This window comes from Astyanax mexicanus, chromosome 2, assembly GCF_023375975.1.
Source record: "Astyanax mexicanus isolate ESR-SI-001 chromosome 2, AstMex3_surface, whole genome shotgun sequence".
Lineage (NCBI taxonomy): Eukaryota > Metazoa > Chordata > Actinopteri > Characiformes > Acestrorhamphidae > Astyanax > Astyanax mexicanus.
In genome coordinates, this window is record NC_064409.1 from 35,932,030 (window position 1) to 35,956,456 (window position 24,427).

A 24,427-nucleotide genomic window follows, 5' to 3' on the forward strand; every position below is an offset into this window, starting at 1 on the left:
GACAAACCATTATCTTAGCTCTGGTTGGTAAAAGTTGCTGACACCAGGCAATCCTGTTTCTTTCCTCCACATGTTCCAGCTCAACACTTCTGTCCTTGTGTTCAAAAGGTCAATTACGCCTCCAAAATACAGCACGGAAACACTGTGTGCTGTGCTGCGCCCAAAAAGAGGATACTATTGTACTATTGCTAAGCAGCAAGCAGTAATATAACAAATATTCAGGAAGGAGCTAGCTGCTTCATTACTTTTTCAGTTGTAACTCCGGGAACATAACTAAGAGAAGGAGGAAAACCACTGCATAGAAACTGTTAACAGCAATAACAGCAAGATATGATATATGTTTGTGGGTAAATTGTATCTTAAATATTCAGTATAATTAAAAGAATATCCTGCAAAACAATAAAATCTGTCATCTCACCATACATTATCATCATATATAAAAATAATATATTATGTTTTATTACATTTTACAATGATGACTGTTTGGCAGCCAGAATCATATTCTCCTATAAAGGAATGAGCATGTGACTCCCAGATGCACTTTCAGCACATGCCTATAAAAACCTCAATGAATCCTCCTTCATCTTCAGCCAGTTCTGCACTGAGGAATTCACCTTGTCCACTGTGCAGTAACTTAGAGCAGCGTTAACAGCCTTGCTCCTGCTGTAGCATTTTGCAAGTACTATCAACATATTTGTTTACCTTATTTGACACAGATTTACATAAAATTCTGCATTTTTCGCACTATAAGGCGCACTTAAACCTTATAATCCAGTGTGCCTTTTGTATGAATTTTACCAGTCAGGTTGTAAGGAGCTGTAAAGCCACTCCGCTGAAGTACAGCACTTGCGTTTACTGTGTTAAAACAAGCTACGTGATACGAACCACTAGCTAATATCATCCTAGCTTACCAGAACACCTCAGCATAGTGCTGTTGGGCAGCATTAGCCGCTAACCACGGCTAGTCTTAGAGGAAATTTGGGAATCTGAGCTTACTGTAAATAAACGGAAATGCTTTACTCTCCCAAATAAACAGTTTTCAGGAGGGAACTCTGTGTAGATTAACATCCAGCACTCAATAGACTTTAGAGTAAAATTTATTTTTAGAATTACAGTTTTGTTTACTTAGCTTAGCTTCACAGGTCTCGCCGCTGAATTAAAAGGAAAACATGGCGGCACCCCTTTGCCTACAGTTATCACATAAAATGCGCCTTATTATCATGTGCTCCTTGTGTATGAAAATAGACCAGAAAATAGACATTTATTAATAGTGCGCCTTTTAATCCAGTGCGCCTTATAGTGCGAAAAATATGGATTTTGACCAGGGAGTTGGTCTTTTAACTTTTTTTATGAATAAAGGTATATTCATATTAGATTTATATTAGAACAGAATTGTTCACATAAGTTCTCAATTATGAGAATTGCTTACAGTTACACAGTTTTTGTTGGTCCCAAACAGATGATTTTAAATCTCTAATAAAAAAATACACTTTAACTAAAATTGAAAATTTCTGATTATGAAAATTCATTGATCATATGATCATATAACTGCTGTAAATTTTTTTTCCTTATTCTGGATTAGTTTAAAAAAAAATGTAAACCTCAGGAACTGCAACACTGTTCATTGCAACACTATTGTTCGAATCCCACTGAACTACTTAATACTGTCACAATCACGCGACCACTATTACATACATGCAACATACAAAAAACTGTTCCTCTTTCTTGTAAATGACTTTATTGCCAAGCGCTTTCAAAGAAAACGCATGACTTGAGTTCTGTATGTTTGTGCTTATTTTTTCTTTTCAGTCTCCGGGAGGAAAAGATTTATCTTGAGAAAGTGTATGAGAGCCAGCCTAAGCCTGCTGTAAGTACAGATGTTAATCACAAGCAAACAAACATACAAAGATGCTGCTTTGGCAGCTGATGAATTGCGGAGTGAGAAATGTGGCCTAATTATCTTTTTCAAACAATAATTTGGCTTTAATTAACTTGTTAATATAGGGACATATGTTATGAAGATGATGTAATGCTTAATATAGTTTTGCTAGCTTAAAGTTCTCTGTAGTTTTCAATATACATTGTAATTTTAAGGCAGGAATTAATAAGATATATGAAGATATTTGAAAGTCCTTGTCTTTGACATGTGGGTTTGCTTTGAAAAACAAGCAATAGGAAGTTTGTATTCCATGTATTTAATGAAATGAAACTCTTCTGCAGTGTTTCTGTTGGATAACAGTTATATGTGTTAGTTTTCTCAGAACATTCTTGCTTATTTGGTTTAAAGTCTTAAATTAAGGACTGTACCAAAACTTTATCTGTATGTGTGTTTGTGTGTTTGCGCCCAGGAGCAGGAGAAGCGCTATCTGGCTCTGAAGGAGAGCTGTAAAGAGATAAGGAAGGAGATTGCCCAGCGCCGGCAGGAGGTCAGTGGTTTAACCGAGGGCATTGAGGAACGCCACAAACAGATGCTGAAAGTTCAGCTAAAGCTGGAGGAGAATAAGGAATTAATTGAGAGTAAAGAGGTGAGCTACATCTGTCATTCAGTACCAGTACACTGCAGAGCTTTCATTTCTCCTGCAAGACCTTTTGATGTCTGTTGTCTTTGTCTGCAGGCTGAACTGGTTGAGCTGCGCTCCAGGTCTGCCCAGCTGAGGAATGAGAATGAGAGAATTGGCCACAAAAAGATGCAAGTGTTCCAGTTCACTATGTAACACCAAAGAGGCTTTAAGGGGAATTCATCAAAAAAAAAACTGTAAAATTCCACCATTGAAACTATTTAAAGTGTGTTTTTTTTTACAATGACATTGTTTTGGGTAATGAGACCTACAACACAAATATAGCCATTTTATTTTGTTTCCAAAACCACTGATGAACCATCCCATATTAATAATGGTTACAATAATAAATAAATTAATGAAATAACAATGCCCTGTATGTAACTGTCCACCATAAATTTATTTAAACATTTCAGTTTAATACAATTCATTATCACAATAGATTTTTTGTAATCATGACCATTGTTGACATCATAATGAGCAAGTGTCGTATAAATCCCACATCACTGACATTTAAAGGCTAAAACTCTTGATTTACTTGTGTTCTGTAACAGGTGTGTATGTGTTTACAGGGATCTGGAGAAGCATAAGGCTGGGCTGGAGCTGCAGCTGCAGGAGCAGGAAGAGCTGAAGAAGAAGACGCAGGCACGGTGCTGGCAGCTGGAGGAGGAGAGCAGGGCAGTAAAGAGGGAGCTAGAGGACCGCATGGCTAAAATGGATGCTGCTCAGCGACAGAGTAACTTTAAGCTCACAGAAGTGGAGTTAACCAAGGAGAAAAAGGCCATCCTTCTGGAACAGAGGTGGGAATTACTCAAAGGAAAAATGTGAGAAGGGCTGTTCTCTTAATTGGTTCATACTGCTACAGTGGTATTAGAATATTGTTAAATCAAATACATAAAATACATTTTTTAACTTATATAATATACTCTATATTGCAAGGTATTTATTTACTCATCTCTCTATGAATTCAAGTAATTGAATTCAGGTGATCCAGTTACTTCCATGGCCACAGGTATATAAAACCAAGCATTTAGTCATGCAGACTGCTTCTACAAACATTTATGAAATAATGGCTTGCTCTTAGGATCTCCTGCATGGAACCGTAACAGGATGAAACCAGGTCCAGTCGTGAAATTTCCTCACAACTAAATAATCCACAGTCTACTGTCAGCGGTATTGTGGCGGCTCTGGGTTGTGTGTGTGGCTGCCTGCAGGCATGTTTCTGTTCTCCTGTGTGCGAGGATGACAGGGGTGGGGCATCTCCCTTGGGAGGGGTTATGCAGAGAGGGTGGGCACCACTCTGGATCTGCCATCTGGGAGACACAAAGCTGGGTTGGTGGCCTTTGTGTTATTTGAGCTCTGTGGGTGGTTGGTTTTAGCTCTCCTAGTCTTGTTGAAGACTGTAAGTGAGTGGCAAGCCTGTTAAATAAAAGAGCTTATGAGCGTTCATCTTGAGTCTCACGGGTCGTCCTTCCTCTTCCACGACACATTTGGTGTCAGAAGTGACCCTCAGCTTGAGATCATGGCGGGCAGTGCGGGCTGGACGGACGCCGAGACGGCAGCCAACCTCTGCCTGGGGCTGCGGGGCGACGCGCTGAGGGTACTGATCGAGCTCCCCGCCGAGTGCCGCTGCGAGCTGCCTGAACTGACGCGGGCGCTGAGAACACGTTTCAGCCGCCAACCGTCGGAGGCAGCCACCAAAATGCTAGTGGCGGACAGACGCCGACAGCAGGGAGAGACACTGGGCGTGCTGGTATCGGAGATGGCCCTGCTAACCCGCCAAGCTTACCCAACGTTTCCGCGAGCGGCCCAGAGGAGGCTCGCGTTGGATCACTTTCTGCGCGCCCTCGAGCCGAGCGAGCCTGGCAAACACGTGAGGCTGGCCGACCCGCAGACCCTGGAGTCCGCGGTGGAGGTGGCGGAGCGGTCCGTACTCATCCTCTCAAGCCATCCTGGACCGTGGGGGGCGTCGCCGGTTGCCCATGATTCGCAGAGGTGGGGTCGGAGCCGGTCTGATGCCCAAATGGAGTGCTGGCGCTGCGGGGGGCGTGGCCACAAGCGAGCACACTGCAGCCGGCCGGGAAACGGAGCCGGGACCACCCAGTGAGGGTTACGGTGGCCCCAGGAATGCTATGCTTACCCTCAGGATCTGATTCCGGAACTGCCGGACTCAGCGGCTATTTCCTGAAATGCACATTGAATGGAGTGACGGTGAACGCGCTGGTGGACACGGGCTTGTCAGTCTCACTGATACGGCCCGAGCTAGCGACGGAGGTAGCGGCCGAGTTTGTGACTGACAACAGCCAGCGCATCGCTCTCTCTTCAGTCACCGGGGATCCTACAGGTCTCCTAGGATTAACGGAGTTGACGATTGATGTCGGCAAGGGGCCCTTTCAACAACAGTTCTGGGTAGGACGCATCAACGACCCGTGCATTCTGGGCAAGGACCTGCTCTCACGTGTCGGAGCTATCATTGACTGTGCAGAGGAGGAGAAATCTGCTGAGACTGCACGCTGCGCTGCAATCTCCGGGAATGTTACTGGCGCTGTTGGGGTGGCTCAGGTGTCTGTAGAGCAGCTCCGCGATGCGCAACGGGTGGATCGCGAATTATCGTGGGCAGTACACGCGCTCAGTGCGAACGTCACACCTTCGTGGGGGGAGGTGGTGCCGCTGGGCCCGATTGCTAAGGCGTTGCGCTCCAACTGGGCTAGTTTTAGTTTGTCCGACGGCGTGCTGTGCCATACCTGGGAGGATCCGGCGAACGGGCGGCGCGTTTTTCAGGTGGTGGTACCGCGGGCGCTTAGGGGATCGGTCCTACGGGGAGTTCATGGGTCACCTGGGGCTGGGCACTTTGGTGTCACCAAGACTCTGAAGCGCCTGAGGCAACGCTTCTATTGGCCTGGGTGTAGAACCGACGTGGAACTCTTCGTGCACTGCTGTGACGTGTGCGCTGCCAAGAAGGGCCCCTCGAGGGCGCCCCGCGCCCCACTTCACCCTTACAAGGCTATATAACCCTCAGCGGAAGAAGGGACTGTGCCCGAAGCTCCAGTCGGCCTGGGTGGGTCCGTGCTTGGTGCTGTCCAGGCTGGGGGAGGTGGTGTATAAAATCCGGTGGGGCAGACGCACTATGATTGTGCACCGTGATAGACTGGCCCCCTATAGGCCGAGACTGTCGGACACTGTGGACGGTGGTGCGGAGCCTGCCGGCCTTGCACTCGTGCCTGACCTGAACTCTGGCTCTTCGGAGCCACTGGCAGGCGGTGCCGTGCCCGGCCCCTCCAGGCTGCCGCGGGCACGGAGGCCGCCCGCCCGCCTTAATGACTTTGTTTGCGACTGATTGTAAAAAAAATAAATAAATAAAATGTTCTGTTGTACACGGGGTTTGTGTTGGGTTGGTGGGGTCGCCGGGACGGCTGACCCTTGGGAGGGGGGCTATGTGGCGGCTCTGGGTTGTGTGTGTGGCTGCCTGCAGGCATGTTTCTGTTCTCCTGTGTGCGAGGATGACAGGGGTGGGGCATCTCCCTTGGGAGGGGTTATGCAGAGAGGGTGGGCACCACTCTGGATCTGCCATCTGGGAGACACACAGCTGGGTTGGTGGCCTTTGGGTTATTTGAGCTCTGTGGGTGGTTGGTTTTAGCTCTCCTAGTCTTGTTGAAGACTGTAAGTGAGTGGCAAGCCTGTTAAATACAAGAGCTTATGATCGTTCATCATGAGTCTCACGGGTCTTCCTTCCTCTTCCACGCCACAGTATTATAACAAAGTGGAAGTAATTGGGAACGACAAAGTGGTAGGGATTGTTTTCAAGGAAAGTGTAAAGTTTGGTGGAGGTGGGATTATGGTGAGGGGTTGTGTTTCTGGAGTCATCCAGAAGAGGCATTGTCCCCTTAGTTCCAGTGAAAGGAATTCTTAATGCTTCATCAATAAGAGATTTTGGAGAATTTCATGCTCCCAACTTGTAGGAACAGTTTGAGGATGACTCCCTCCTGTTCTAATATGACTGTGCACCAGTGCACGAAGCAAGGTCCATAAAGACAGGGATGAGTGATGTTGGTGTGGAAGAACTTCACTGGCCTGCACAGAGTCCTGGCATTAAGCCTGTAGAACACCTTTGGGATGAATTAGAACAGAGACTGCGAGTCAGACCTTCTCATCCAGCATCAGTGTCTGACCTCACATATGTGCTTCTGAAAGAATGGTCAAAACTTTCCATAAACACACTTTGTGGAAAACTTTTCTAAAATATTTAAAGCTATTATAGCTGCAAATGCAAATGCAACATCATATTCACTTAAGTTCCTATGCATGCTAAATAGTGGCAATGTAGTGTTTTTTTAACAAAAGCATATGATGTATAAATTATAAGTAATTTATAAAAAAATACATTTTAATCATATCAACCAAGCTTGTTTTTGTTCTGCTGGTACACAGTTCTCTTCTGGACATAAAAATTCAGCAAACTACAATGGAAAGGCAGTCCCTTCTGGAGAACGTGCCCCGGCAAATGCGAGAGAAGGACAAGCTGCTGCATCACCTAAAGAAGACTCAGTTGCAGCTACAGGAGTCCAAAAATGCCCTAGAGCAAACCCAGGAGCTTTACAACAAAACCAAGTCCCAGGTTGGTCAGACATTTTTTGGAGTAAAGTTGTTTTGATGAATATAAGACAGCTTGAATTTGATGCAGAATTCTACCTACTTTTTGACCACTGTGTTGGTAGAGTTACCAGCAAGCCCTAGAAAACACACTCCTGCACTGGCAAAGGAAATGAAGCAGAGTACACAGTTAAAGTAAAAGTGTTGTTAACTTCAGGTGAAACCAGAAGTTCCCATACACCGTATAAAAATACACATATGCATGTTTTTTTCACTGTCTGAAATGAAATGAGAATTAACCTTTCCCCTTTTTAGGCCAGTTAGGATTCCCAAAATTAATTATATTTGCCAAATGAAAATAATGAGAGAGAGAATTTTTATTAGAGAGTTTTATTACTTTCTCATTTAAAAGTTTACATACATTTCATTAGTATTTGGTACCATTGCCCTTAAACTATATTACTTGGGTCAATCGTTCCACAAGCTTCTTACAATAGTTGGCAGAAATTTGGGCCCATTCCTCCTGACAGAACTGGTGTAACTGAAGCATGTTCGTAGGTCACCTTGCTCGCACCTGCCTTTTCAGCTTTGGCCATACATTTTTAATACAATTTAGATCAGGGCTTTGTGGTGGCCACTCCAAAACAAGACTCTGTTATCCTTAAGCCACTTTGTAACCAGTTTGGCAGTATGCTTTGGGTCATTGTCCATTTGGAAGACCCATTTGCATCCAAGCTTTAACTTCCTGGCTGATGTCTTAAGATGTTTCTTCAGTATTGTCACATAATTATCTTTCCTCATGATGCCATTTATTTTGTGAACAGCATGCTGCCACCCCCATGGTTCACAGTTGGGATGGTTTGCAAGCTTCTCCCTTTTTCCTCCAAATTTAACAATGGTTATCATGACCAAACAGTTTAATTTTAGTTTTGTCAGACCACAGGACATGTCTGCAAAAATGAAGGTCTTTGTTCCTGTGTGTATCTGCAAACAAATCTGACTTTTTTTGTTTCTTTTGGAGTAATGGCTTCTTCCTGGCAGAGTGGCCTTTCTGCCCATGTCAGTGGGCAGCTTCAGGCATCTGGAAATTGCACCCAAGCATGAACCAGATTTGTGCAAGTTCACAATTCTCTTCCTGATATTTTGGCTCATTTCTTTAGACTTTTCCCATGATGTTACACAAAGAAGCAGTATGTTTCAGGTGTGCCTTAAAATATTTCCACAGGTGTGTTTTTCTAATTAATTCAGATGTTGCCAATAAACTTATCGGAAGATTCCAAAGACATGACATTATCATATGGGGTTTCCCAAATTGTTTAAAGTCATAGTAATCTTAGTGTATGTAAACTTTTGACTGTGCAGAAAGTAATAAAAATGCCTTAAAAATGATCTCTTTATCATTAATTTGTTAAAATTAATCACTAATGTTTTAGTCATATTGTGGCAAAAGCGATTTTAAGAACATTTTTTAGCATTTTATTAAAAATCCGGTGCTTTTTACAAAACAATGGACCCGAGAGCCAGACTAGCTCACCCACATGAAACCCTAGCTCTTATTTACTGGCATGTGTGGTTTGACAATACTGACCATGAACTGACTTGAATAGCCACAGAACCACATGTCTATTTAACATTAACAAACTAACAGTTCCCACAGTTAACCATTTTCACAAGAAACACGCTCTCCCATGAGCTTCTGTAGCTGACTCAGACTCACAGCTCACTGCCATTCATGAAAGCAGCAAACATACCTTTTAAACACACTCGGCATCACATGCACAGCAAAATATGTGCTCACCAGAGAAAGGAATATAGGACAACAAATCAGAGCAGAGCAGAGTCAAAATTATTTATCAGGCCACATACATGATCATAGCATATAGTGGTCTAGTAGAACATATGTATCACTCTGTAAAGTAGAATATTCAGTGTAGGTGTCCATTATTACAGTGCCTTTACTCTCCACAGTGTTATATACAATAAATCTGTGTTTAAATACCGATAGGTTTTACTGTGAATATAGAATATGTGTTTTTAGAATGAGAATCCAGGCTAGGGAGGTGAAGCTAAGAATAGTTCAAGTGGCTAGCCCTGGCAGGCACTCTTTCAGTTCAGTTTATTTGGTTTCGTTTTGAGTCATGTTTAAATAAAAGCCCCACTTTGCATCTTTGTTTGTTATGTGTTCCTTGTGTTCTTAGTTTTCCAGCCAGAGAGATTTGGCATCTCTTGAGGACATTGTTTATTTAATTAAAATCTACACTAGCATGTTAAGGATTTGGTGGTTGCCAGAAACAAATGTGCAGTTACGTCAGTAAAACAAGGCTTCTAATGATGCAAATTCTGGAAAGCACTGCATTGTCAAATCATAAACATTCTGTGGTATATTGACAATGTCAGACTCGCAGAATTAAAGCCAACTCAGCAGCTCTCATTGCAAAATGTACAACTATGATGCGTAAATTCTTTGGAGGGTTTTAACAACTACACATTATTTAAGGGAAGTGAGAATGTGATGCTCAGATATAGAATTATGAAAACAGGAAGCTCAATTTTGAGAAATGTGACATTTCCTTATTTCTAGTTATTTGCTTTTAACTCTTAACTTTTAACTTTTAATTATTCAGCATTATCACTTCTGCTGTAGTATGTTTTTTGCTTACTTAGTTTGCTATCTGTAGTATAAATCAGGCTCAGTCTAAATATTAGCAACATTTTGTGAGTTTGAACCACCACAACATATGAGATGAGAATGTGTAACTTAAGAAGGGAACTTCACAGTAGCCATGAGTTTAATTTTAAGGGTCTCTATTAATGTAACTGTGTATGATAATTCAAGTACAACACTGACTGAATTCATAATACACTAATATATTTATTTGTGTTTTTTGTTCCAGAGGGATATAATGCCTAAGGATGATGGTTTGAAACAGAAAATTGAGAATCTTCAAGAAGAAATCATCAATTTGAAACTTAAAATAGTGAATCAGGTACTCCAGTTCACAGAATAGAAACACTTCAGTAAATATATATTAAGTAATTTTTCAAAAGCTTGAGGTTCAGTGTGTTTCTGTGTGTGTCTGTGTGTGAGCAGATTTCACTGACGGATCTTGAGGTCCAGGAGGTGGAGCAGTGTGTCGAGCAGGAACAGGCTCTGATAAGAGAGTCTAATCGCCGCCAAGAAGAGTTGCATCACCTTAAAACCCTGATTCTCATTAAAGCAGACGAGAGAAATCAGAAGAGCAGAGAGCTGCTCAAAGCTCGGGTAATACACTTTGCTACAACTTGGAACATGAACTTTTACACTCACTCTTCATGTTCACATTTGTGCACCATTAGGAAAATCAAAAGATAGCATTTCGGGCTCCAATGGTCCAGCAGCCACAATCTGAGGAGCAAAATTGGCCATGCTCTTAGGGGTAGGTGGATGGTATATTCGAGAGCCGAGAGCTCTGGCTACCCAGTAAGGCTGCATCATAGGTGGTAGCAGACTTCACATGTGTTGGAGGAGGCATGTGCTAGTCTTCATCCTCCTATGAACAGTGATTGGGTATTTGACCTTCTAAATTGCGAAGATAATATATTTTTTATATAAAAGCTTGCACATACAAAAACAGTTAAGCAAAACATCTAATGAACGTGATTTATCACTTCATTCCAGATGCAGTCTATTAAGCCAAAACATGGTTGGTATGTGAAGTTTGCTTCTTTAGTCTATTGTTATAAACACACAATTGTCACAGACTGTAAATATACACTCAAGAACATCTCTTAATCCACTAAAAACAAATATTAATTGTTTCACAGAATCTCGGCACCGTACCATTCCATGTATTTTGGTGCAGTTTGACAGTGTAATAATAATATATTTATATTCCGACATTAAATTAATTATTTTTATAGGGTAATGAGTTGTCAAATGTTTGTAAGTACTCACATGTTTGGGGTGCATAAATCAGAACAAAAACAAAAATTGTTTTTGTTTTTTTGTTTTTTTTGCATAATAAATCAATTGAACATTATAAAAAAATATTAAGTATAGAATATACTTTATATTAAATAAAATATATGGCTATAATATTTCTGAACCCTTGATCGCGAGCAGAGCTGGTCACCAATTCTGTGCACATCTCGGAGGTAGGGGGGTGTATAAGGAGGGTTAAGGCCAAATCCTAAAGGTTTTGACGATGTAATTTGGCAACTCAAAGTTTAAACACCCTCCACAGATTTTCTAAGGCATTAAGGCCCAGAGACTGGCTAGACCCGTTTTAGGACCTTAATGTGCTTTTTCCTAAGCCTTTGTTGCCTTGTTTAGCAGAGGCATTGCAGAATCTCAGTCCATTACGACAAAGTGTGTTATTCATTTGTTTCTTGGTGACTAGTCTCCCAGCTCCCTTGAGAAAATTAACAAGCTTCTTTCATGTCATTTTGGGCTAACATCTCACCTTTCTTAGAATCATCCTGAGATCTTGCATGGATCTTTTCAAATTATTACACAAGCAGTGGTCTTTGCTTTTTACCAAGCTCCATGCTGATCTTGTAACCCATTCCACAGTCTTGTCTCTGACATTTGTTGACAGCTCTTTGGCCTTGCCCATGGTGGTCGAGAGGTTTGAATGGAATCCTTTATTGTATGTTTTTTTTGTTGTTGTTGTTGATATTCTGTTTCATTTTTGTTAGAATAAACCTACTATTAAAAAAGTAGAAATGGTTCATGTAAACTTTCAAAATCAGCAGAGGATGAAATAAATATTTTCCCACTGTAATTATATGCTAAGTGAAACCTGTCTCTTTATAGGTAAGATACAATCGTATCAGTGAGGACATCCGGGGCAAACAGCTGCAGGTTCAGGATCACAAAAAACAGCATCAGCAGATTCAGTCAAGGTAATCAAAAGGAGAAATGCAAATGTGAAAATAGAAATTATAGTTTTTATGCTAAATGCAATCAGAATTTCAGTTTATGTTTTTGCACCGCCTAGTAGTCATAGGAATTTAGTTAATGAAAATAATAATGTGTAGGCTGCTTATGATTTGTCAGACATAATATAGACTGCACATGTTGTTGGTGAATGTTAAACGCCTCATTGTTGTGACCAGACTGGGTATGCTTGCCAAGATGTACAGCGTCATTAAGGCTGAGCGGAACAAGTGCGTGAACCTAAACCAGATTGCCACCCAGAAAACGTCAGAGATGATGGAGAAGTTAAAAATCCTGGAGAGCGAGTACGAGATTCAGCGCACCACAGCGGTCGGTAGAAACAGGTGATCTATATCTTTATCTATATCTATATCTATTTCTATCTCAGGTGATCTTTGTACTCAAAACACCAAATTTGAAAAGCCTGTTCTCAACTCGCATCTGAGACTTTGTAACACTAACAAGTCACATGACACCAGCTAATTGGGCACAATTTGGCCATTTTCACTTCGGGGTTCATTCATTTTTGTTGCCAGCAGTGTAGACATTATAAAGCTGTACAAATAAAAACATATAATAAAATATTTACAAAAATGTAAGGAGTCTATAATGCCCAGCTCAAATTGGGATGTTGCTGTTTAAAATCTGTGTATTTTCATTATGTGGGGATGGACATTTATTGTTGTACATTTATAAATAAACCCTTTTAGACCCTGCATCAATTACAATGGACATCTTATATTGTCTTTACTTTTAAATGTTTTGTTGCACATAACACTATTTGCGAGCTGTTGTTCGTCAGAATAGACCATGAATCAATTAATGAACAAGTTTATAGACCAATGAAACAGTAGCTTGGCCCCGCCCACTGCACTGGAAAAACAGTAGAGCTAGAGACATTAGAGCAAAGTAAGAGCTATTTTTTACTAATTTAATGTGATTTAAAACACTTTTGATTATGTTTTTTTTTTTACTGTTTAGGGCTGCCTTGTGAAATAAAAAGTTCAATATGAAATATAAAACATTACTCACAGGCACCTACTACAATTGAAATAAACCCCCCTAAATATTTTAGTTAATTATTTAGAATATTAGAATCTTCTTTTCTGTGCATTACAGACAGAAAACAGCATTCTTACATTTCTTTTTACTTCACTGAAGATGCAGGTCTGAAAGGGTTAATTGTTTATACACTAGTTTGTGGACAACCAGCACCAGACATATACTATTATATGGCATAACTAGATTATGCAACATACAGTCTAATGATCTTAAAATACTGGTTGCAAAATAAAATCTGTTGTTAGTTGTTAGTTGGTGCTTACTAAAACAGTGTATTAAGAGAGTGTTAAGAGCTGAAGTTTGATCTTTACAGGCTGTTGCAGAAGTCTCGTCTCAAGCAGGCCCAGAGCAGCACACTGAGAGACAGCTTAAGGAATGACATATCCAAGGAGGCCTGGATGCTGGAGGAGATGCGGTGCAAGAGAGATGAACAGAGAGTGAACATCAGCAAGCTGGCCCATTTGATTAACAGCCAGGAGCACCAACTGCTGCACATCCACAAGAGCCACGAGACTGCTGTCAAGAACCGGAATGAGCAGTGAGTGCTGAGCCATCAGACTACTGTTAAGAAAAATGATAGAGAAAAGAAGCTAATAATAAGCTACAAAAGAGGCAGTGTGACATTTAATTGGACTGGTTATAATTTAATAACATGGAGCTATAAAGATCCGAAACAAGGCTTACTTGATAATGAAATCAGAGATTTTATCCAGAGTGATACACACACATTACTGTTACACACATACTAGCAGAGATAATACATGGGTATGCTGCCTGGTTCTTGTGCTTGTTTTGTTGCATTAGCCTTAGAGCTGCATTTATTTTTTCTGTTGCTTTAAGGTAATCTCAGCTCATGCATTCTAGGCACAGAAGATTTAAGTTTTTCTTCACGTATAACATTATATGTGTGCTTCGCAGGAGAGTGCAGCTACTGGAAAGAGAGGAGGAGTTGTGCATCTTCTATGAGAAGGTGAATGGACAGGAGAGCCTGATCCAGGAAAGGAATTTGGAAATCGAGGCACTGGAGGAAGAAATCCACTCTCTCAGAATGCTCATCACTGAGGAGAGGAGGCAGATCGACTTATGCCAAAAGCAGGTGCCTTGTAAGAAAGCAATGGAGGAGGAGATAGCCTTATTGCAGATACAGGTACTCACAATACCTCATAATGCAGTTTTCACTAACAATTTAATGTCAGTTTAAAAATATCATCAGATAAACGCTTATAATGTCCACTAGACTGGTCAGAATATTGTTAGTAATATTGTTAACATCATTTCCTGTGAGCTACATTTTAAATGTCCAAAGAAAATGTACACAAGATTCAAAAATTGTTTCTTTTAACAAAAATGAGAAATTAAAGAATTTGAGTTTTTTTAAAGTGACCACCATGCCTCTAAGGGTAACCATCCAAACTGGTATTTTACATTTTGAGAAAATCTAAAGATCTAAACTGAATATAAAAACACCCTAGTGCTAATCTAATTTTCCTCTTTTACAGTTAAACATGTCAAAGCTTTAATTTCTGCTGTCTGCACTTTTATGCTTTTAAACATTTATTTGTTATCCCATCAAATTATTGCTAAAAATGTTTTTGCTTATCTTCTGATGTAGGCTGGCATGCACATTTATGTGCTTCAGGTACATGTTCATCTAAACACACATTCTTATCTATAAACACAGCCCTTTAAGGATGAAAATATTCCAAACATTTGACGCCTACGTCTCCATTGATAAAGCACAGCATACAATTTAAGGTTAAAGTACAGCAGAAAGAATGCAGTGAGTGAAAAGTGCAATAAATGAACTGCCCTGCTCATTTTATATTGTGCCTTGTTTAAACACGAGGCTCGCTTAACATCAACATCTGAAGCAAACACTTTCAACGACATTTTCAGGTTACTGCTTACTGTAGACTGAGTGGCCATGCCATTAGGGGAAGGCCCCAGGCCTGGGACTACTTTTACTGAGAACAGGGACCTGCGAAGTAAATGTCTTTCTCATAGCTTTGTGATAGACACTATGTCTCAGACACAGCACAGCCTGATGAAACTCTCTGAAGCTTTCTCTACTTTTAGAAATTTGCCTTGTATTCTTCGTAATCTGCTAACTGATTATTTATATATATATATATATTAATTTTATTTCCCATTTTCTCTCTAATTTACACTTCAATGTTCAATTACCCAACTCACTCTTTAGAACTTCCCCAATCACTAGTGATGCTCCAACACCAGGAGGGTGAAGACTAGCACATGCCTCCTCCGATACATGTGAAGTCAGCCACCGCCTTTTTTTGAACTGATGCTGATGTAGCCTTGCAGAGTAGCATCACAGTGCACTCGGAGGAAAGTGCAGCAACTCGGTTCCGATACATCCGCTCACAGATGCCTTGTGCCGACTGACATCACCCTTTGGAGTGATGTGAGGAGAACGCACCATCTACCCACCCAGAGAAAGCAAGGCCAACTGTGCTCTCTCAGGGCTCTGGTAGCTGATGGCAAGCTACATGAACTGGATTCAAACCAGCGATCTCCTGATCATAGTGGCAGAGCTTAGTCCACTGGACCACTCGGAGCCCCATGTGCTAACTGATTTTGACTCCATTTCTGACCATACTTTAACCTAGGCTACAGTCCACCATAGAATAGTCCAAAACTTGGTGCTGCAAGAAATCAAGAACATTTGTCTAAAACAATGCCTATATTTCTTTATGCCCTTTTAGCAGAAAAGAGTGTCATTATAAAGTGTCTTATATGCCTACTACATAGTGTCCCAATGGGTGCTCTTTGCAGCAGAAAAAAAGTTTTTTGAGATTGTGAGAGTGTTTTCTAACGGAAGCCCTTTCAGTGTGTAAAATGTGATGTGGAGCCCTGTAGGTGCCTTGACACTAAGATCAACTCTATTTGATTTTTTTGTATTTATTAAGTATTTATTGAAAAGCATTTATTGAAGACATTAAAGCTGTACAGGAACACATGGAATTATTTTTCAAATAAATAGTGTTAAACAAACCAGAATATACTTTAGGTTTGATGAGAGATCTGCACACTGTATTTTAATCTCAGTGTCTTCATGAGGAAGAGTCACCTGTAATAGTTTTCTCAGTGTCTTGAAAGAGTTCCTGGAGGTGATGAACAATAGTTACAGCTTATCCTTTATGATGTGAAGCTCCAGCTCCTCCCAAATCACCATCTCAGTTGGGTTTTAATTCAGGGGATTGTGGAGAACAAACATTCTTTTTTTTGTTTACTACATAATTCCTAATTCTTTTGATGTTTTATATTAATAATAAATTAAAGAAATAAAGAAAAACAATAAATGAGGAGGTGTGTCCAAACTTTTGACTAGTACTGTACATGTGACCCACTCAAGTTACCAGTAAAGGCTTGAAAAAGCTATAGGTAGGTCCTCAATTAATCACGACTTTGGTGAATATGCTTAAAAAGTGACAAGAAACTACATGATTTCTTCTGGTGTTGCCTGAGCTCAGGTCCATCTGAGGGCTTTTAAGTGCACTGGAGTGTTTAGAAGATGCATATCACTTCATGTTTATAACTTTCAGCTATACTTGGTTTCAGAGAGTTGTTTGTGGAAGTTTCATCAGTGTTATTGTGAGGTCAGGGAATTGAACGAGCGAGACAGATTTCAGTTCTCGGTACTTTTCTCGTCACGCCCTTTCTTTAGTTGGAACACAGGCTCTGTCTCCACAGTGCTGTCGACCAGGTCTTCTACATGGAGCTTTTTAAAAGTTGGTGAAAACAAAAAAAAGCTTCCATTTAAGACTTCTCCTAATTTATTTGAGCAGTTGAGTGTTAAACTTTGATGCCAGACAAAGCTTTGTAAAGCCTGTCTGACACACACTCGTACTCCTATGCTTCTTGTTTGTGCCTGATGTTTTCTGCTGGGACATAGTTAGAGCAGCCAAGATGTTGCCTGAGTGAACGTAGAACGGCGTATGTGTGTGTGTGTGTGTGTGTGGACGCGTGTTTTTCTCAAGCCTGGCTGTGTCTGATTAAAATTTGCTATAAATCAGTATCATTCATAATTATCTCTTTAGTGTCTTTTTGAAAAGCAAGATTTTCTAAATGAGACTTTAATTAAGAAAATAAGTTCCATTTGTAAGTTTTTGAACCCTGAGAGGATTATTGACCTCATTCAAAAATATAGAACGCTGTTTATTACGTAAGTGGTTAATGAAGAAAAACTGATTTAATGTGTTAAAAAAAATGGGAATCCCTTAAGAGTTTGCGGCTTCTCCATCAGCAACAATAAGTTACAGTGAAATGTAAACTAATCTAAACTTAATAATAAGTCTGACACATATATATAGAGTAATGTATGTCCACATCTCCTGGCAGAAGTCCAGTAGTGAAAGTAGATTGAACATCCAGAATTCGAGGCACATTTAACAATGTTTAATGAGTTATTCTGATAAAGAGGAGGGAAAGCACAGATACATCTTGTCTTCCTTACAACCTAACTTTATTATTGGTACAAGGTTCTTTTGGTGGTAGGCAGTGACGGGTTTCCTCATAAACCTTGTGATTTTGGTTATGACCAAAAAAAAGCTAACTTTAAACACCCCAGTCCTTAAAATGGACTTTCATATTAGCCCAGGTGATCTCTTGCAGAATCGAGACACTAAATCAATTCAGATGGTATAATTGAATGCGCAGGTAATTGATACAGATATCATTTATACACTTGATAAATATACTAAATGTTACTTCATGAATTAAGCCTTTGCAGTGAACAACCAACTTTTGACTATTTCTTCCTTTTTAGCGATTCTTTAATTTTCTTTTTTATTATTATTAAAAAGAATATTTGACTTACTTTTTTTGAATTAATGAAGGCATTTAAAATAAAATAAATTATTGGTTACTAATAAAAGCAAAGAAAATAAATCTCCTAGAAGGAAGAAATTGTCAGTATATGGTTATTAGTTGCAAGGGCTCAATTATCACCTTGTATTTTGACTTATGCTTAAGCCAATTAATTAAAGATTGAAAGAAATTATTGATATAACAAATCTTGTGTCTCTCTTCTAACTGCCTTCTACTTTTAACAGTAGTTCTGAGTGCATGGTTTATGTTTTGGTTCATGATTTATGCTTTGTGTGTGTGTGTGTCTGTGTGTGTCTGTGTGTGTCTGTGTGTGTGTCTGTGTGTGTCTTTGTGTCTGTGTGTGTGTGTGTGTGTGTGTGTGTGTGTATGTTTGTTAGCTGTCTGAATGTAGGGACCGTGTGCTGTCCCTGGATAAGACTCTTGAGGACCATGCAACTGAGAAACAAGCACGTGAACTGAGTGGTGAAGATCCATCTTATGCAGAGCTCATCAAAATTACAGAACAGGTAAAATACAGATACATTTCACTAGTACACCCTGGCCTAATATTTATTTTACTCCATTGTCTGTTTCTAAGTTAATGCAGTGTTTGTGTGTGCGTGTAGCTAGAGGTCCGTCTAGCAGAGAAAGAGGCTCGGTTGTTGGAGAAGGAGCTGGCTTATGAGCAGGTGACACGTTTGTGTCAACAGAGTCGTACCAAGGTGGAGAGTGCTAAAGAGGACAGTCTTACGCTGGCCAAAAAGGTAAGGCCAGATAAACATTCATGCCTTACATACTATATATACTATACATTTCCTTATATAATGATATAATGAAGTCTCAAAATCAGTGTCAGAAGGGGCATGTACCTGCACATACTTATAATAACTGTGCTCCTGTATACCAGACCACAAAACAGCATATCACACACACACTAGCATCCTCTTATTCCCTAATTAACCTTTCTTGCAATAATTTACTGATTTATTCGTTTGTAGCCCATAACCTACAATGTATTGTATTTTTTTTTTCTCATTTTTGGCATTTATGTGGGATTTTGTTCTAAAAACAGACATAATAAATTGTTCAACCTTTTTTACTTGTAATGCACCAGCTCCAAGCCCAATTTCTCAAGCAATGTCAAGAAATTATTATGAGGCTTTTATTGCCATCCAATTCACCAGTACAATAATGGGTAACAACAGAGACCTTATTAATGAAGAGACAGTTTTCATAATGCTAATCACCCGTTCCAGGACAAAGTCCCACCCTTCAGTAAAAACAGCCAGTCAGATTGCGGGTTGTACAGAGAGTGGAGGAGAATCAGCTGTGGAGATGTTCGCAGGCGCAGTAGCCAGAAATCAATAAACTTTTCATGAGATTTTTTAATCAGATTTTCTTAGTGATTTGAAATAGGTTTTTGAAATGGTAAGCCAACTTTACTTTCCAATATTTTGGTCTCTTCCTATTCAAACAGTTGGAAGACTGGTCTTGCATGACTGGAAATAAGCGCTCGGTTACTGACTTGCCTATAAGGTAACAAGTAGAGACCACAGTTTGTTGTGGGTCTAAAAATGCTGACAGTTTGAAACTAATTCTTGTTTTCTTTTATACTAAAGATGCAATGTAATCACTAAAAGTCCAATATTTCCATGATATTTATGTCATCACTATTGTATACAAACATGTTAACTGGTCTTTGTTGCATTCCAAATAATTGTATTTTAAAGGATTTGGCTTTTGCTATTTTATTTATATGAAGTAGTGAATATTATGTTTTGAATGATCTGTATATCTGTAAACATGTTGTATGTTGTTTCTCATCAGGTGAATGAATTCCAGAGGTGCATTAGGGACTGTGATAACAAGCTGAAGGCAGCAGCAGCAGAGCTGGCTATGGAGAAGGCACAGGCGCTGCATCTGCAGCAGGACCTGCGTGAGAAAGAGCTGCAGCTGGATTTGTGCCACACGAGGTTGGAGCAGGGGCTGCCACCGTCAGAGAGCATCGAGGAGGAGTGGCAGCGCTGCCTCAGAGATCAGCGCAGACGCCAGGCAGATGCAGAGAAGAGAGCTCGAGTAAGTTTCAACATTCACTCACACACATACTCTTATATACATACACAAATACTGCATAGACCAGAGGTCTCTAATAGGCGGACCACGGTCCGGGTCTGGACCCAGACGTTGTCTAATGCGGACCCAAACTGATAAACTACTCAGAAGGATTTAAATACTGACAGTGTTCATTTAAGGCGATGGAACTTTTCTTGTCTTCACAGTATACGTGCTTTGCGGCGCTCTCCTAAATAAACACACTGTCTGGCAGTTTATAATAAGCAAAATGTTTAACCTGACCAGGTATATTTTGATTATTATTATACATGTAAATGTTTGAGTGCTGCTTTGAGAATAACATTTCTAATTCCAAAAGAACAGTTGAGCACATTATCAGGTTTAGTTAATTAGCTTGAGCAAAGCAATGATCAAACTCTGCAAAACATCAGCCCTACAGAACTGGATTTTTAAACTTTTGTTGTACGTTATGTATATTTTTATTATTTAATTATTTATTGTGGATTTTCTTTACAATATTCTGTGCATTTTGGCTGTAAAGAAAGGACTGTTGAAGTCTCTTTAGATCTGCCAAAACCTCTAAATCTCTGGTTAATTACTTATTACACAGTAATAACTTTGTTGGACATTTGATGACTTGCACATTTTATGGAGTTCTTCATATATGAATTCTATTTATAGATTTAAGTGTGTGTGAATATGTGTGTGTATATTTTAGATTGCTGAGGAGGAAGAAAGGAACCAGCTTCCAAGTGGAGCGTACACTACAGCAGAGCCCCGACCCAATGCCTACATTCCCAGTGAAGACATACTGCCCATACCTAAGCCGTATGGAGCTCTCGCCCCTTTTAAGCCCACTGAGCCTGGGGCCAACATGCGCCACATTCGCAAGCCTCAGCCTAAACCCACAGAGATCTAAAGACCTGTCATATTTAGCTGCAACCCAATATCTAGGCTGCATTCAGGTACAGCCAAGAAATACTGCTGATGTTTGGTGCAATTTGAAAGATGCAACTTTGTGGCACCTAAAGGAAAAAAAAACAACAAAAAAACACAAAATCTGAGCACAGTTTCATCGTGTGATTAATAGACTACTGAGAAGGATTCTTTACAAAACTCCTAAACATTGTAACACAGCTATTAGTCTCAAAGGTAAATAGATCTGAACACAGCTGATAAAATTAAAAGTAAGTATGCATTCCACTGCTGTAAGAGAACAGTGTTTTCTTTTGAACAGCTTATTCTTTTTCCAGGGAAGAAGCTCAACTCTTGTGTGTTTCTAATTTGTGAGCTCATGCTTACCGGCTGAGGCTGGCTTTTATTGTCCCTAAACTGTAACTGAGAGTTCATGCAGGGAATTCAGAGAGTCGCTGCAAATCTGCCAGGCCTGGAGGGCTGGAGGGATGTGAGGCATGCGGCGTGCTCTCCAGAGCCAGGTTTACACTCACTGCAGGGAAGTGGATCAAACTCTCTCACTCACAAACACTTCGCCGAATTCTGATGAAGTGTGTGTTGTTTTTTGGGAAACGTTGCCTGTTTTAGTTTCATTTTAGTTATATTTATACCTATATGCAGTACTGTGTAAAAGTTTTAGGCATCTTTGGAAAATTTTAAAAACATCTTAAACTTCTTATCTGGGCAGTAAGTGTTTATTAGCTTAGTAAAATTCTAATATTAGAACAAACAATTGATAATTATCCAAAAAGTAGTGATTTTACATCACTGAGCTCATTGGTACATCTCCAAAGCTCTCCTCATGGGAGTCTGGTATTATTTATAGTTATCATATCAGCAGCTGGTTTATTAAATCAGTGCTTAACGTTGTTATGAAATAACAAATTTTTGGAGGAGGAACATGCCTCAAGCCCTGCCTCTTATCTAGCACCCTATGAACACCATCAACGTAGCTTAGGTATCCTATGTCACCCCTCCACCATCCCATCTCCCCCTTTTTTTACTCTAATATCTCCTTCTTGACAGAGAGGGGGAGGGGGGGGGGGCAGGCTACAGCATAGCATAGTCCAGATCACATTAGCTAACCTTAGCTCTCTCAACAACCCTCTACCTTATTATCCCAGCTGCACACAAGCCACTGATTTTAATGCGAACATTCCAATTTTTCAATTAATTAAAATGCTCGTCCCTAGTATGCTAACCTAGTGTTTGTGATAAATGATCTGTAAATAGCTAACCTGTTCTCCATCTGTCAAACTTACTTTCAATATTTACTCTCGTTTTATTCTGTCTTTGTCATTGAGCTTTTTCAAATGGCAAAACTTTTTAGGCTGTTTAGGTTTCGGCTAGCTGTTGTGTTTTTAAACTTGCCAAACTTAGGGGTGGAATTAGTGTTGAGGAATGAGCTGCCGCACGCGTACAGATTTCTATGACATACCACACAGTTGTAGTAATAAAATACTGCACTAGGCTCTACTGACAAGATGATGGTGCGTGAACTTCCATAATTTTCTACTAAAAATATAATCCTGAATGTCCATTTAAAATTGAGAAATAATTCTCGTTCTTTTTATAGTATTTATGTTGCATCTTTTCAAACAACGTGTGCTATTGCTAAGATATAAATGGTTTTGAATAATGTGCTTAGCTGCCTATAACCTTTGCCTGCTACTGTACATATCTATACTTTTTTTTCAGATGTTTGCATTGGCTCTATCAATCATTATTATAGTCTGATTACTGAAGCCAGCCCACATCTTTCCACATGCTGGTTTAGCAACCAAGCCCTTTATTACACCTCTTATAGTAGATGGACAGTGGGTGGAACACAGGAAATCCTACCGAATGAAAGATTGGGAGAAGGCTGGGTTAAAAAAAAGGGATAGTCATGGGTTATAATCCCTTATTCAGCTTAGTCAATAATTAAAGACAAATGTAAACAGTGGCACGGAATTTTATAGTAATCATGTTCTGTTACAGGAAACACAGAATGAAGAGAGACACTACATTGACAACAGACAGAAACCATAAACAGTTACACCAATATAAACATTTGACTTCTACTACAGAAAATCCCTTTTGACAGTCAGTTATATAAAAGTTAACATTGTGTAGTTGTGATTAGGAAGCCAAAACATCTAAAAGACTGATTCACATGCGTACATTTCCTAATTAAATCCAGTGAATGTAAACATGCGCTGTGAGTGCAAGGTGAACCTCCTGGCCTTCCAGTAAATCGTAATGGACTTCACAGAGGAGACTGGCAGCCTGCTGCAACATGTGAGCCTGGCACAGCAGGATATTACTCATTGTTTTTCAGTGTGACGCAGCTCTGAGTCTCTGTTGCTCCATATGAGATTTACTATTGTCCTGTCTCGAATCCTCGAATATGTTCGTCTCTGACAAACTGAGACACAAGTCTGTTTCACTTGCTTTGCGGTTTTGTGTCAGCAACTCGCACATTCCTTTCCCTCCTGTTACTTGTCCTCCAAGCCCAGCTTCATCAGAGTCTGCTTCAGTGCAGTTTCCTCCACAAACCTGGCGTCCACATTCTCCTGTTCCTCAAAAGGGTTTGGAGCTAAAACACATTGAACAGCACAGTGAACAACAGCATCCACACACAGGCTGGAACTGTTAACTGTCTACACTTGATGAAAGAGATGAAAGTGTCTCCTGCAGTAAATACCTTGCTGTTCCGTGTCTGTGAGGATGCCAGCGAGGTAAGTTAGTGGTAGGAACTCCGGCTTGAAGCACGTATTATCTCTGTCCAACTGTACTGAGCCCTGAAATACACGTCACATTCTGGCTTTAACACAGGAAAACAGCCTAAACACTCACATAGTCTTTCAAATAAGTCAGTCAGATATGAGTATATAGTTTTACGTCAGTTACACTTTCAGTGTTAAATCAACATAGTGAGTGGCAAAATGTAAAACTTACAAATATGCTGTGTATCTACCACACAAAACACCACAAAGTTTTTGAGCAGTTTTAAGTCATATGCTTATATTCTCATTAACAAATAAATTTATATATTTACTGTGGGGAAACTGTACAGTTAAAAGGAGATTCTAAAGCTACATTCAAATTAAAAGCCACATTACATAAATCAGATTTTTTGCACAGATCAGATTTGGTTATCTTGACGGTTCACATTAACAAATGTAAGTGACCTGTATCTGTGGGTAATGTGAACAAATCTGTCCCTGAAACACATCAAATTCGCACATTGATACGTGTATAAATGTCGCCTTCTTCACCAACAACAAAAAAACAGTGGAAAGCAAACAGCTGGTCTGAAGTACATGCTCAGCTCAAGGAGGAGAAAAAAAGGCCAGGCAGTTTGCTTTTGCTGTTTTATAGATATAGCTGCACAGCTGCACCAAGAGATGTGTGGGTACAAGAGAGAAGCACATAGCGCATGCTTTAAAGCAAAAAGATATAA

General features: G+C 40.0%; 2 protein-coding genes across 2 annotated transcripts in view; one reads left to right on the top strand and one right to left on the bottom strand.

The window, feature by feature from the left end:
• Window positions 1-21,988, top strand: part of ccdc146 (coiled-coil domain containing 146) — a 36,286-nt gene extending 14,298 nt beyond the window's left edge. The window contains exons 5-19 of the mRNA XM_049474278.1: window positions 1,810-1,867; window positions 2,349-2,525; window positions 2,616-2,689; window positions 3,131-3,358; window positions 6,987-7,173; window positions 10,043-10,135; window positions 10,240-10,410; window positions 11,944-12,032; window positions 12,246-12,410; window positions 13,442-13,666; window positions 14,047-14,275; window positions 18,354-18,482; window positions 18,582-18,719; window positions 19,783-20,031; window positions 20,747-21,988. Of these exons, the coding sequence (XP_049330235.1) occupies window positions 1,810-1,867; window positions 2,349-2,525; window positions 2,616-2,689; window positions 3,131-3,358; window positions 6,987-7,173; window positions 10,043-10,135; window positions 10,240-10,410; window positions 11,944-12,032; window positions 12,246-12,410; window positions 13,442-13,666; window positions 14,047-14,275; window positions 18,354-18,482; window positions 18,582-18,719; window positions 19,783-20,031; window positions 20,747-20,947 (2,413 nt within the window). The 3' untranslated portion in view covers window positions 20,948-21,988. The remainder of the gene's footprint in view (window positions 1-1,809; window positions 1,868-2,348; window positions 2,526-2,615; window positions 2,690-3,130; window positions 3,359-6,986; window positions 7,174-10,042; window positions 10,136-10,239; window positions 10,411-11,943; window positions 12,033-12,245; window positions 12,411-13,441; window positions 13,667-14,046; window positions 14,276-18,353; window positions 18,483-18,581; window positions 18,720-19,782; window positions 20,032-20,746) is intronic.
• A 930-nt stretch (window positions 21,989-22,918) lies between these two features.
• The window catches only part of LOC103038345 (gamma-secretase activating protein), a 40,453-nt gene continuing 38,944 nt past the window's right edge, over window positions 22,919-24,427 (bottom strand). The window contains exons 30-31 of the mRNA XM_007244997.4: window positions 23,669-23,765; window positions 22,919-23,560 (exon numbers count right to left, since the gene is read on the bottom strand). Coding sequence (XP_007245059.3) covers window positions 23,460-23,560; window positions 23,669-23,765 — 198 coding nt within the window. The 3' untranslated portion in view covers window positions 22,919-23,459. The remainder of the gene's footprint in view (window positions 23,561-23,668; window positions 23,766-24,427) is intronic.